Genomic DNA, 15,024 nt, shown 5'->3' with positions numbered 1-15,024 from the left:
GTACACTGCCAGAAATTTTGTTAGTCTTTAAGGTGCTACTGGACTCTTGTTCTTTTCCACTGATTCAGTATAAGGCAGCTTCATGTCTTCAAAAGTTAAAGTGTGACTGTCATATGATCTTAGTCCCATCTTGAACAGGGGCCCCTAGTAGGATTGCCAAGTGCCCGGTGGTGGCGGGTAAAATCCCGCCAATCCACCGGGCTGCCCACCGACTAGCTGAGGCCGGCGGGCATTGCGTGCACGCACGCTGCACGCACGCCACTTTCAGGTTTACCCGGAAGCAATGTGGATGCTCTGGCAACCTTGGCTAAAACTCTATGGAAACCATAGGGTTTCGGCCAAGATTGCTAGAGTGTAAATCCAGAAGTGATGTAGACGTGTTGCGTGGGGTGCATGCACATGCCGTGCCAGGCACATGCGCACATTGCACACCGCAAACACGGCCCCACAAAGCTCCCGCCGGTGGAGCTAAGGGACTTGGCAAGCCTAGCTCCTAGTTTCAAAAGCAAAAAACAAAACAGTGCATCTAGCCCACAAACAGATTACAGAAATTCAGCCTTGCAAAGAAATCCATTAAAGTTACCAGGCCCAGAATAATGGTTACTGTCCTGCTTTCCCACATATTTTTGTGATCAGTTTGTGGCACATCAACAGCCAGGCCTAAAGAAACAGGCACTCTTGCACTTTACAGTGCTGTGTATGAATTCTGCTCGTGCAATATTAGATTATTAGTGGTAGTGGAAAGTGCCATCACGTCCCAGCCGATTTATAGAGACCCCGTAGGGTTTGCAAAGCAAGAGATGTTCAGAGGTGGTTTGCCATTGCCTGCCTCTGCATAGCACTAACCAGGACCGACCCTGCTTAGCTTCCGAGATCTGACGAGATAGGGCTAGCCAGGGCCATCCAGGTCAGGGCTATTAGATTATTAGTATGGTATAAATCTCGAGGCTTGATTCGAGTTTAGAATGGCAACATTTCCACTATTTTTAATTTAATTTTTTATCCTGAAAAGTTAGAGACAGTAATTTAAATATTTGGCTCCTGGTATTAATTTGCTTAGAGCCAGCAGGGTGTAGTGGTTAAGAGCTTTGGACTCTAATCTGGAGAACCAGGTTTGATTCCCCCACTTCTTCACATGAAGCCTGTTGGGTGACCTTGGGCCAGTCACAGTTCCCTCCGAACTCTCTCAGGCCACGCAGAGGCAGGCAATGGTAAACTACCTCCAAACGTCTCTTGCCTTGAAAATCCTACAGGGTCACCATAAATTGGCTGTGACTTGACAGCACACACACACAGAGAGACACACTTTAATTTATTCAGAAAATCAAAATTGCTACCAAAATCCAAAATGTCTGATTCTGTATTTTTCCAACAGAGTATTTAAACCATTGCGAAATAAATCTTATAAAAATTGCATTTTTAAATTCAAAAATACTTTCTTGACATTTTAAAAGATAGGTTATTATTATTATTAAATCTATAATGAGCAGTATTTAATGAAACCACTAGAGGGCCCCAAAGACTTTTTATTTCACAGTGTAGGCTTTCTCCATAGACTGCATGTGTTTGTTGACTCTGAGGCCAATCCCATTTTATTCAGTGAAACTTAACATCTAAGTCAGCAGCCATAACACTTTTGTTGAATAATGGTGACATTCCGAACAGCAATAGAGTGCTCTGGGAGAATGAAATGCCATCTATAAGAGTCAAAACCTGAATGTAGGGACTTGACAGCCAAGCGCTTGGTGTAGGGCAGGGGACCAGAGGACCGTGCAAAGAGATGATGGGATGTGCCCCAGGATGTGGTGATGGCTGCTAGCTTGAAAGGCGTTAAGAGGGGAGTAGACATGTTCATGGAGGATAAGAGTATTCATGGCTACTAATAAAAATGGATACTAGTCATAATGCATACCTATTCTCTCCAGGATCAGAGGAGCATGTCTATTATATTAGGTGCTGTGGGACACATGCAGAATAATGCTGCTGCAGTCGTCTTGTTTGTGGGCTTCCTAGAGGCACCTGGTTGGCCACTGTGTGAACAGATTGCTGGACTTGATGGGCCTGGGTCTGATCCAGCAGGGCTTTTCTTATGTTCATAATGTTTATAGGAGAGCACAGTAGAAGACAAGACCATGCACACTTGTATAACGGTAAGCATAATAACATAAGAAGAGCCCTGCTGGATTAGACCAGTGGTCCATCTAGTCCAGCATCCCATCTCACACCAGTGACCAACCAGTTCCTCTGGAGGTCCAAACACAAGGAGTAGAAGCTGGGCCTTTCCCTGATATTGCAACCTAGCACTGGGATTCAGAGGTTTATTCCCTCTGAATGTGGAGATTCCCTCTAATCACCATGGCTAGTAGCCACAGATAGTCCCTCTCCTCCATGAATTTGTCTGCTCGCTTTTTAAAGCTTTCTATGCCTGTGGCCATCACATCATCCTCAAGCAGCAAACACTACATTTTAATCACTAGCTGTGTAAAGAAGTATTTCCTTTTGTCCATCCTGAATCCTCTGCCCATCAGCTTCATTGGATGCCCTCAAATTTATTTATTTATTTATTTGCTTTCTAACCCGCCCTTTCCCGACCTGGTCAGACTCAGGGCGGCTGACAATCATAAAATTAAAAAATCATATTAATGTCAGAGATGATTAAAACACCATAACAGTGTAAATCCTAATGTAACAGATGGTGACAAGATGGTGACCCCCCCTTATCCTATGGGTGGGCAGCAGGGGACATAGGGTTGCCAGGTCCCTCTTTGCCACTGGTGGGAGGTTTTGGGGTTGGAGCCTGAGGAGGGCGGGGCTTGAGGAGGGGAGGGACTTCAATGCCATAGAATCCATTTGCCAAAGTGGCCATTTTCTCCAGATGAACTGATCTCTATTGGCTGAAGATCAGTTGAAATAAGAGCTTCTAAGGGAGAAAGGAAAGGAAATAGCAGGAGATCTCCATCTAGTACTTGGAGTTTGGCAACCCTAAGGGGACGCGACACCATAACAGAGGTACAAACCCCAAGTGGACCCAGCAAGGGGGAGACCAGCTGATGCACAGCCGTCGCTGCCCCCAACCATAGGCCCGGCAGAACAACTCCATCTTACAGGCCCTGCAGAATGGAACCAAATCCTGCAAGGCCCACGTCTCGTTCAACAGAGAGTTCCACAAGGAGTTCTAGTTTTTACAAAAGTAAGAGCTATCAGAAAATCTGTTGGCTCCCTATGCTTTGTTTGACCCAATTTGTTGTTGCGTATATGCAGGCTAGGGTTGCTAACCTCCAGGTACTAGCTGGAGATCTCCTGCTATTGCAACTGATGTCCAGCCGATAGAGATCAGTTCCCCTGGAGAAAATGGCTGCTTTGGCAATTGGACTCTATGGCATTGAAGTCCCTCCCCAAACCCCGCCCTCTCATGCTCCGCCCAAGAAACCTCCTGCTGGTGGTGAAGAGGGCCTGGCAACCCTAATGCAGGCTTATGGAGCTGACCTAATTGTATCATTTTCAACGTTCCAAATAAAAATACACAGTGCAACAGCCCATGCCTGCCCCACCTGTGGTGGCTAATCTCCAGGTGGGGCTGGAGTTCTAGATGAAACAAAGGGGGCGGGAGACCCAACCTGAAAACAAAGTTGGGTACCCAAAGGGTAAGGTGAAACAAGACTAGGGTTGCCAGGTCCCTCTTCGCCACCGGCAGGAGGTTTTCGGGGCGGAGCCTGAGAAGGGCGGAGTTTGGGGAGGGGAGGGACTTCAATGCCATAGAGTCCAGTTGCCAAAGTGGCCATTTTCTCCAGGTGAACTGATCTCTATCGGCTGGAGATCAGTTGAAATAGGAGGAGATCTCCAGCTAGTACCTGGAGGTTGGCAACCCTAAACAAGACCTAAATAAAACAATGAAATATATGTGCATATATTAAAAACAAGCCCTTATGGCAACACATAATTAAAACCACATGACAATGCGTTTCAGCGCTCAGACTTCCTCAGTGGTCTAATACAGCATATTTTGCACACATAAAATTTCAGATACAAATATAATCATTTAGTGTCAGCCCAGTTATATATTTCAACACTTCCACTTTTGGTTAGGGTTGCCAACTTCCAAGTACTAAATGGAGATCTCATGCTATTACAACTGATCTCCAGCTGATAGAGATCAGTTCCCCTGGAGAAAAGGGCCGCTTTGGCAATTGGAGTCTGTGGCACTGAAGTCCCTCCCCTCCCCAAACCCCGCCCTCCTCAGGCTCCGCCCTGAAAACCTCCCTCTGGTGGCAAAGAGGGACCCGGCAACCCTACTTTTGGTTGATAATGATGTGCACAGTCTGAATGTTATGCTAGCCCGGTCCAGAAAGAATTATTTTAACTACACTCCTTGGAGGTGTGCTTATCCATTTCTAAATATAGTTTAGCAACACTCATTTGGATTACATCTTGTAATACATACCTGGGCTGGCACTAAATGATTATATTTGTATTTGAAATGTTATGTGTGCAAAATATGCTGTATTAGACCACTGAGGGTGGCCTGACGGGTGAAACGCGTTTGGCACATGGTTTTAATTATCAACCCTGTATCTGTTGCCATATGGGCTTGCTTTTGATATATGTGTAAGCGCTTTGGAGCAGTGGACTCTGATCTGGAGAACTGGGTTTGATTCCCCACTCCTCCACATGAGTGGCGGACACTAATCTGGTGAACTGGGTTGGTTTTCCCGCTCCTAACACATGAAGCCAGCTGGGTGACCTTGGGCAAGACACAGTTCTCTTAGAGTTCTCTCAGCTCCACATGCCTCACAGGGTGTCTGATGAGGGGAAGGGACGATGGTTGTAAGCTGGTTTGAATCTTCCTTAAGTGGTAGAGAAAGTCGACATATAAAAACTAACCCTTCTTCTTCCCTCGAGAAGATCACTATTGCTTGTGCACATACTGGCTCATATTCTGTGGCATGTATCATACCATTCTGCTCAACTAAGTTTGAAATCTTCCTCCACCCTGAAGAGTATCCCTCTGACTTACATGGCTTTTCCACCAATGGTGGCTCTATATAGCTGATGGTAGAAGAGCCACTTAAATTGGAAGAAGGCTCTTTATGCAGAAAGAAGACATCAAATTTGGCTGAGCAGAGTAATAAGATACATTTCAAGCTGTACCATCCTGAGCAGAGGTTGGTGGCAGTGCTGGAAAGTGACATCAAGTTGCAGCTGACTTACGGTGACCCTGTGGGGTTTTCAAGGCAAGAGATGAATCAAGCTGATTTGCCATTGTCTGCCTCTGAGTAGCAGCCCTGGACTACCTTGCGATCTCCCATCCAAATACTAACCAGCCAACCCTGCTTAGCTTCTGAGATCTGACAAGATTGGGCTAGCCTGGGTACGGGCTAGCAGAGTTATACCTTTCCAAATCTATTGAAGTCTGTGGGCTTAGAAGAAGGAAACTCTTTTCAGGATTTCACTGTAAATTTTCTAAATAAATAACTTCCATTGGGTTGGATCCAAAGTTTGTTTCCTTGTAATGCAAGATGCTTCTCTTAGTGAAATTGAACATTTCTGCCTTTCCCGCCTGCTGTTCTCATTGAGATCCTCAAAATGGTCTCCTGCCACCTTGGAGCAACATTTTGGGGAGATCAGCAGGCTGCAACAGGAGTGAGGAGGCAGAAGAGTTCTGTTCTGCTCAGGGAAGTCCCATCCATTAACAGACAACTTCCTCTGCATCCAACCCCAAAACATTTAGAAAAGGAAAGATTCCACACCATTTTTCCCTCTCAAACAGTATTTGATTCCGTACCCACTCTATTTTTCTTCCCTAAGCATGGAAGAACATGCCTACTGTGTCCTTTCCCAACAAATGAGGTCTGCTTGACCCACCAAGCTAAACTCAGTTCCCCACCCACATATTGTGGCCGGCCAGACCTTTGACAATTCCCTATTTTTGCAATCCTGGGCAGGTGGCAAAAACAGGAGACTTGTCATAAGAACATAAGAAAGGCCCTGCTGGATCAGACCAAGGCCCGTCAAGTCCAGCAGTCCGTTCACACAGTGGCCAACCAGGTGCCTCTAGAAAGACCACAAACAAGACAACTGCAGCAGCATTATCCTACCTATGTCCCATAGCACCTCATATTAGGGTTGCCAGGTCCTGCTTTGCCACCGGCGGGAGGTTTTTGGGGTGGAGCCTGAGGAGGGTAGGATTTGGAGGGGAAGGAACTTCAATGCCATAGAGTCCAATTGCCAAAGCGGCCGTTTTTTCCAGGGGAACTAATCTCTATCAGCTGGAGATCAGTTGTAATAGTGGGAGATCTCCAGCTAGTACCTGGAGGTTGACAACCCTACCCCATATAATAGGCATGTTCCTCTGATACTAGAGAGAATAGGTATGCATCATGACTAGTATCCATTTTTACTAGTAGCCATGGATAGCCCTCTCCTCCATGAACACGTCCACTCCCCTCTTAAAGCCTTCCAAGTTGGCAGCCATCACCACATCCTGGGGCAGGGAGTTCCACAATTTAACTATGCGTTGTATGAAGAAATTCTTCCTTTTATCTGTTTTGAATCTCAAGGCACTGTCAAGGCACTGGAGGCTGTCATACAAAGTAGGTGGGCCATGTTCCTCGAGATCACATGTTACACAGCTCCGCAATAAGCACGTTGTGATGAGCTTTTAAAAAATAATCCATTACTTTGTGATTTTAGGCGAGCCTGTGTGTCTGTCAGCCTGTAGACACAAATACAAATGAGAGCGCCTTCTTTTCACATTCTTTCTAAGAATTCAGCAACAATATAAAATATGTTGACCTTTCGAATGTATTCCTGGAGTCCTTTCACACCATACATTCGAAACACAAACCACATTTTCAAGGAGCGGAACCGCCGACCCAGAGGGATCTGCCAATGCTGGAGATAAAAGCACAAACTATTAATAGTAGTGCATAAAGGAATTTTTATTTTTTTTAAATGCTCACATTTTCAGATTTCTTTATAATCATGAGATCTAGAATTATGTTTCGGAGAATGCTGCAGTTGTCAAGTAGCCAAATGCTGTGCCTGATTCCACCTTCCTAACACATAAATGTGTGGATAATCAACTCCCTTCCTACTATTTACAGTGGGTTGGATCCATGAGAAGGGTTGCCAGGTCCCTCTTCGCCACCAGCGGGAGGTTTTTGGGGCAGAGCCTGAGGAGGACGGGGTTTGGGGAGGGGAGGGATTCAATGCCATAGAGTCCCATTGCCAAAGCGGCCATTTTCTCCAGGTGAACTGATCTCTGTCGGCTGGAGATCAGTTGTAATAGCAGGAGATCTCCAGCTAGTACCTGGAGGTTGGTAACCCTATCCATGAAGTATTTCTTGATGGCCTGCAGCAGAGTGGAGTGACTTTCATGGTTTCTCCCCTCCTATTGCAAGCCCCACTTCACCTCCTAGTGCTGTTCTCGGGGGGGGGGGGTTCCCTCTCAACCCCCCAGGGTCAGCAGTTTGAATTGCTCACTAGGCTGCAACAAGAGGTGGAGGTAGGGTTGCCAGGTCCCTCTTTGCCACTGGAGGGAGGTTTTTTGGGCGGAGCCTGAGAGGGTGGGGTTAGGGGAGGGGAGGGACTTCAATGCCATAGAGTCCAGTTGACAAAGTGGCCATTTTCTCCAGGGGAACTGATCTCTGTCAGCAGGACATCAGTTGTAACAGCAGGAGATCTCCAGCTAGTACCTGGAGGTTACCAACCCTAGGTGGAGGTGGGACAAACTGAATCCAGTTCAGTGACACCTGAATTATTCTGATGTGGTGTCATCGGGATACTTACCCTATAATCTGTGATAAGTCCTGCAAGTTAAAAAAAAAAGGTAATGTGATGACATGTTTAAACAGACAGTCACTAGTATGCCTCTCTTCAGGCAGCTCAATCCTTGACGCGGCTGGGCTGGCAGACAGCCATGTGAAATGTGGTGTGCTCATCCCAAGGAAGGTCATTTGGATGTTCCCCCACTGATTCCTTGCAAGGCCTTTTGCACTTAATAGCCTTTAAGAGCTGCTCCACACTGATCAAAACTCCTATGCGGAAAGCATTATTTCCTGTACAACAGTGTTCTCCGTGTAGGGAATAATGTACAACTGGTTCACTTGCAATGAACTCGCTCTTGTGCATTTTGCTAAGTGCACCTCTGGTAGGAAACCAGGGCCAACTGGAGGCTACACATACACACATGGAGAAACACAGGTATTTGTATGATTGATGCCACACAAGCATGTAAGAATTCGGCATAATTGAAGCATCCCAGGAATAGCCTAACCCAGCCGATTTTCAGGAGATTGCAGGCCCATCTTTCATTGCATCTGGAGTCCAAGTACCAAATTCACTTTGTTTCCCCCTCCCCATTATTAAGTAATAGTTTGTTAAGGAATTCCCACCCACAAATCCCCCTCCGGCTTGTTCCTTCCTCCCTCTGAAGTAAGACTGGATGGGAGAAAGTAGCTGGGGCATTAGCAAGGGATAATCTTCAGTACCCCCCTTCTTCCCCTTATTGACCCCTCCCCATAAATGCTCCCACATTGCTTGTTAGCAAATTATGGAGTTGGGATCGTATATCTGCAAAGGTAACATGTAATTCACCCTCTATGCAGTCCTGTATTCATATTAGTTCCAGTTATCCATTGATTTTAAATGCTCCCTAGTTGAATTAGTGCAAATAAATTTGTTCCAGAACCTCACACAAGTAGCTGAAAACTGCTGTTCCATCTCCCGGACAAGGGCTCTTTTATAGTGGCTGCCAGGTTGGAACAAACTATTGTGGCAACAGGCAGTGGGGTAACTAATTGCATGTTGCCATAGTGGGCATCTAATTATCTACTAGTACTGCCTTGGAAACAAGCTTTACGGCCTAATGCAATCAGCTGTTAGTACTTGGTACCATGATTATATGCTTTAGGCTGACATCTCTGGGTAGCCTGGACAAGCTAGCACATGTAGCATCTATAATACCATCTAAAGGAGCATCCTTCCCGTGCTGCCAAATGACAGTTATCTTTGGGCCGCCAGGAAGCCAAGTACAATTTCCCTGACGTGAGAATGCAAATTGACACAAAATTATAGTCCCAGACAAAATATGGATTTTTATCCCCCTCCTAAACAGAGTTAATTGCTAGGCAATTACAAAATTACATCGCGCAGGCAGGCTGACAACCGGCGTCCCCCACTTTTGTTGACGATCTGGAGTGACAGACTAAACGGCTTTCAACACAGTTACTTTGTCCAATTATCTCGCATCTAAAATCAGATCCTGCCGCCATACTCAGGAAGCTCTTCTGGCTTTGTAGATGTTTCCCATCTCTCATCACAAGGTATATAGATTGAAAGGAACCGTTACTGAAGGGGCTAGGATGAATTAAACACTAACCTTTTCCCCAAGTAAAGATGTTTACAAGAACTCATTCAAACGGTCAGATAGGCACAGGGTTGGGTTTTTAATACCATGAGAGAATAATGGCCCACCTGTGTTATTTATTTGTTTATCTCAAGCGCTTGTGGAGTGTATAGTATAATATTGACAAACAGCAGATCCCTGCCATAAGTCTAAATCAGGGATGCCCCCTGGGCCAGCCTGACCCTATAAGTGAACAAGAGGGTCACCCGGGGTGCCAGGCTTTAAGGCAGTGGTTCCCAACCTTTTTTTGACCAGGGACCACTAGGACTTTTTTGTTCGGTGCAGGGACCCAAAGGTTCAAAATAAAAATTCCGAGAATTTGAAAATAAACTTTAATCATAACTGTTAGTTAAACATTAAACTTAGAATAATATTTGAATATATATTTTTATAATAGAGAACTTTTAATTGAAAATATTAATTTATTATGGGTTTATAACTTTGTTTCGCGGACCTTAATTTAATTCTCGCGGACCCCTGGTTGGGAACCAGTGCTTTAAGGGGTGCCAAATTAGAGAGGTGAAGAAGAAGAAATTTTTATTGTATATAGCCATTGGCCATCACAATTTGCTAAAACAAAACTTTAATGGAGTTACCCTTCCTGTTTTGGACAAGAAAACTAAAGCTAAGGATGACAAAGAAGGAAGCCTTCCAAAAACATTTTTTCAATTGATAGAAGAATTTGAACTTCAAGACATTTGGAGAACAATGAACACCATGGCTAAAGAATTTACTTTTTATTCAGCAAGGCATGACTCACACTCCAGAATAGATATGATCTGGGCAAGTAAAGCAATTTTTACACAGCTGTGTAAAGTACGTATAATGGTCGGACCTTTTCCGACCATAACCTGGTCTCCTTTGAATGGAACAATAGACAAGCATTTAGATGGAGACTGAATGATGGACTCTTGAAAGATGAGAAAGTTCAAACTGAATTATTTACTCTTATCAAAGACTTTTTTGAAATAAACACGAATGGAGAAACTACCTTAAATACAGTCTGGGATGCCTTTAAAGCAGTGATTAGAGGCTTTATGTCTCAGAAAAATACGGCATGGAAAAAACAGCAGATGCAATTAACTAACAATATACTGTGGGATTTACAAAAGTTGGAAAAAGACCTTCTTATGGAGGTTCAAGAGACCCAGAGAAACACAGTATTATGGGGGGGAAATACTCTTTAACATCAATTAAATTTGGTAGTTTCAGAAGAGATTAATTGAAATTTAAAATATGCCAAACAAAAATACTTTGAACATGCAAATTGACCAGGAAATTTTTTGGCAAGCCAACTGAGAGACTCTTTTAAAAAAAAAATTATAGCCCAAATACAAACTCCAAGGGGACCAATTTATATCACGACAGATATACAGAAGGAATTTGTATCTTTTTATGCCAAACTTTATCACAAAGATGATATATCAAATAAGAAGATGGAAAAATGTTTACATGCTGTAAGTCTTAAAAAATTATCATCAGCCCAACAAGAACTTATAGATGCACCAATTTCCTTAAAAGAGGCCTTTGTTAAACAAAAAACTAATAAAACCCCCGGACCAGATGGTATAACTGCTTTGTTTTATCGAACATTTAAATCGCATCTGTTGAATCCACTTTTGATGGTTTGTAATACGATATTGGATACAGTCTTGGTTCCTGAAACATGGACACATGCTTTCATTTCACTGATTCATAAAACTGGAAGAGACCCTGAGAAAGTAACCAATGATAGGCCAATTTCACTTTTAAATGTTGATTACAAGATATATGCCTCTGTTTTATCGACTAGAATTAAAATACTGATTAAGGACTTGATTCATGAAGACCAAGCGGGTTTTGTCCAAGGAAGACAAATTAAAGACAATCTTAGGATACTTTTAAACTCTCTGGAGTATTATGATCATAATGCTCAACACAAAGCTGCTTTTGTTTTTCTTGATGCTGAGAAAGCATTTGATATGGTTTCTTGGGACTTCATGAAAAAAATCCTGGACAAAATGAACTTTGGTGAAAGATTCAGAAGGGGCATTGATGCAATTTATACAAAGCAACAAGCTAAAATATTGGTCAATGAATCAATGTCAGGAAACGGTAGTATACAAAAAGGGACAAGACAAGGATGTCCACTTTCTCCTTTATTGTTTATATTAGTCTTGGAAACCCTATGTTGTAAAATTCGTGAATCAGAGGAGGTTCATGGGTTAAAAATAAATAAACATGAATTTAAATTGAGAGCATTTGCAGACGACCTTTTGTTGATTTTAGATGATCCCAATATGTATGCAAAAAACTTGAAGGAAATTTTGGACTCTTATAGTGAGGTTTCAGGATTCAAGATTAACCAAGAGAAAACACAAACAATTTTTAAAAATCTTTCGGCAGCAGAGCAACATGAATTTACAGACATGACAGGATGGGAGAAAACAAAGTAAAATACTTGGGAATTTGGATGTCTATTAAGAATAAGGATTTGATTACCAAAAATTACACTAAACTATGGGAAGCAATAAAGAAAGATATGTTGATATGGACAAATAAAAAGATTTCCCTACTTGGTTGCATTTCGACAATACAAATGAACATACTACCAAGACTGTTATTCTTATTTCAAAATCTTCCTATTATATCCCAAGTAAAGTATTTCAATGCTTGAAAAAAAAGACCTATTAAAAGACATTTAAAATAAATAGGAACAAAACCAAGATTTTGGTAAAAAATATGACTCTGCCACAACAAGCAGATTTAATTAGTAAAACAGGATTTATTATCGATTCTAAAGTTAGGTATTTAGGAATATGGCTAACGCCAAATAATCTTAATTTATTTCAGAATAATTATGTAAAAATATGGCAACAAATTATTAAAGATTTTAAGCACTGGGAAAAGATGCCGTTATCATTATGGGGACGGATTTCAGTTATCAAAATGATGGTCTTACCAAAGATGCTTTTCTTATTTCAGAATTTGCCGATTATAAAAGGAGTAAAGATTTTTAAAGTCTGGAAGAAAGAGGGTGTCTAAGTCATAATTTGCCTAGGGCACCAAACACCATTGGGCCAGCCATCTATCACCATATGGTGCCTATGAGTGCTGTAGCACTCACCTGCTTCTTGAGTGCCGGGGGAGAATGGGTTCCAGCTTCCCCACCCTCCACCCCATTTTTCTGAGCTGAAACAACTCTGGCAGGCACTTTTTTGCCCTGTTGTGGGGCTGCATTTGCATCAAATGCTGGTTTTCTGCACCTTTTCAGTTGTGTGAAAATCAGCCCTCCCCTGGCCATTTCACCTCCAGAAGACAGTGCTGGGGGGAAGCAGGATCTCCCCTCCCCCAACACTGAGGTTCCAATCCAAATCAGGCCCCATGGTGCTTTTGGTAAGTAAGCTCCCCACAGCTGCCATGTGGCTGTAGGAGAAAAAGTCTGGTCAGGGGAACTCCAGCTCCATCGATTTGTGGCCACACGTATTGTGTAAGACCCTGGAAGCAGGTGGGAACATGTAGACGTGGTCATGGTGGGGGATCCAGGGGTTGGGGCCCATCAGACATCACCTGTGGACCTGCAGGAAGTGGCCCATTTCAAAGCTCTGTAGAAAGATGCTTCACTTGGATTTGCACTTGTAGGTTTTATGAAGCAAAGAGAAGGAAGCTTATTTTTCCAATAATAAAGCGATGGCCATGGAATTACCGATGCCGAAATAAGCCAGAAACTATTATTTGAGACAAACCCAGAGTTTATATTGAATTGTGCTAGATTTTTAGCTTTAGCCCTTAAAATTCGCAAAGATAAAGTGGTGACCTAAATAAAGGGCTACCTAGTAAAGATAACTTTATTTAGGTGATTTGTTGGGCTTTATATGCGTATTTTATATTTATAGTCATTTTTTTTGGGAGGTGTTGTATCCCATCCATTGCATTTGGATGGCGGGTTAGATATACCTGTGTATTAGACTTTTTCTCTCAGAGGGTCCAAACGGCATCTTCAGGATGGGTGTTTCCGTTTCCTCTTGGTTCGGGAGGCAGGAATCTAATATGTAAATTTTCTAGCCTCCTAGGGTAAACGCCCCTCATTGCCATTCTATTTCCTGCCTTTATCGGGAGAGCAGCCTTTTTTGCAGCTCTTGCTTTAAGGAATAGATTTCTAGCAATTTTTCTCCTAATCCTTCCTTCCTTTTCTTATTCCACTTCTAGATCCTTTCTACTGCCTATATCTTTATCTTTTTCCTTTTCCTAAAAAGATTTGGAAAGGGGGGGAAATCTTAGCGATCCCTTCTGCTTTACAAAATGGCGGCCAGGCAAGAGGAATCTCACATCGCACAAGGCGATTTGGATCCTAGCCTGCTTTCTGCGGCTCCACGGAGCTCTCCTCCTATCTCCAACCAGCCCTCCTGCAGCCATTCATCCAGGGGCAAAGCGAAAGTAAAATTCGGCATGAGCGGCGCCAGTAAGCGCAAGAGAGCCGGCTCGGCTAATACTAGACACGCTAAACGCCCCCCCCCCCCCGCCTGCTCATCAGCTGCTCCGGCCAAAAGCGGAGGAAATTCCGCAGTGGTTTGCAGCGTGGAGGCTACAAAGGTAGCGGCCGTTACTCCATCTCAGCTGGAGATTGGGGAGAATAGAGAGGCTGGTGGCTCGCCTTTGCCTATGGAAACCCCGTCCTCAGGCAGCTCGCCTTCGGATCAAGGATGGGACGAAGCCCCGAATACTCCAGCTACCGGTAGGGCGGTTCCTCCCCTTACTCAAGATGGTGGTTTAGCCTTCTTAAAGGCAGAGCTCTCTGCCTTAATCAGGGACGCCTTTACTGAGGTCTTAAGAATGGCTCAGCCCCCCCTTCCCCTTCTTCTTAGAGAAGCTCCTCCCAGGGAGCTCATGCCTTGAAAACCTCTGCAGTCTCCAGAGGCAGGGTGGATAATTCTGGGGAGGATGACCCACAAAGGCTGCCTTAAAGGACTCCTCTGGGTCCCAATCCTACCAAGTGCAAGTGGGCAACTCCTCAGCCTCATCAGGCGAAGAGGATAATGACAAAGAGGAGGGCGAGTTCAGTTCAGATGAGGAGGACATTATTGAGCAACCTAAACAATCTAGGATTTTCAATGCAGAGGAATTTATTTTATTGTCAAAGACCTTAGCAGCCCTTGACCTCACTGAGGACACTGAGACTTCTCTTGCACAAAGAAAGAAGGGAACCAAGGAATTTTTCCACATGCACGACACCTCAGACAGGGTAGTTCCAGTGCCAGACTATTTCATCTCCCTCATGAGGTCGGAGTGGGAGAAACCAATGGCTTCCAAACAATTTCCCCTTTCATCTAGAACACTGGTTCCCAACCGGGGGTCCATGGACCCCCAGGGGTCCGCAAGAACTAAATTAAGGTCCGCGAAACAAAGTTATAAACCCATAGTAAATTAATATTTTCAATTAAAAGTTCTCTATTATAAAAATATATATTCAAATATTATTCTAAGTTTAATGTTTAACTAACAGTGATGATTAAAGTTTATTTTCAAATTCTCAGAATTTTTATTTTGAACCTTGGGGTCCCTGCACCGAACGAAAAAGTCCTAGTGGTCCCTGGTCAAAAAAAGGTTGGAAACCACTGATCTAGAAAGTTCTATAACCT

General features: G+C 43.6%; 1 protein-coding gene across 1 annotated transcript in view; it reads right to left on the bottom strand.

Annotated features, from left to right (window-relative positions):
* The window catches only part of DDC (dopa decarboxylase), a 65,221-nt gene that overhangs the window by 8,923 nt on the left and 41,274 nt on the right, over positions 1–15,024 (bottom strand). Inside the window, exons 11-12 of the mRNA XM_056857243.1 lie at positions 7,789–7,808; positions 6,793–6,891 (exon numbers count right to left, since the gene is read on the bottom strand). Of these exons, the coding sequence (XP_056713221.1) occupies positions 6,793–6,891; positions 7,789–7,808 (119 nt within the window). The remainder of the gene's footprint in view (positions 1–6,792; positions 6,892–7,788; positions 7,809–15,024) is intronic.

Source organism: Euleptes europaea, chromosome 11, assembly GCF_029931775.1.
Source record: "Euleptes europaea isolate rEulEur1 chromosome 11, rEulEur1.hap1, whole genome shotgun sequence".
Taxonomy (NCBI): Eukaryota; Metazoa; Chordata; class Lepidosauria; order Squamata; family Sphaerodactylidae; genus Euleptes; species Euleptes europaea.
Note: the sequence above shows the minus strand (reverse complement) of the source record. Positions and strands in the feature narration are given on the sequence as shown.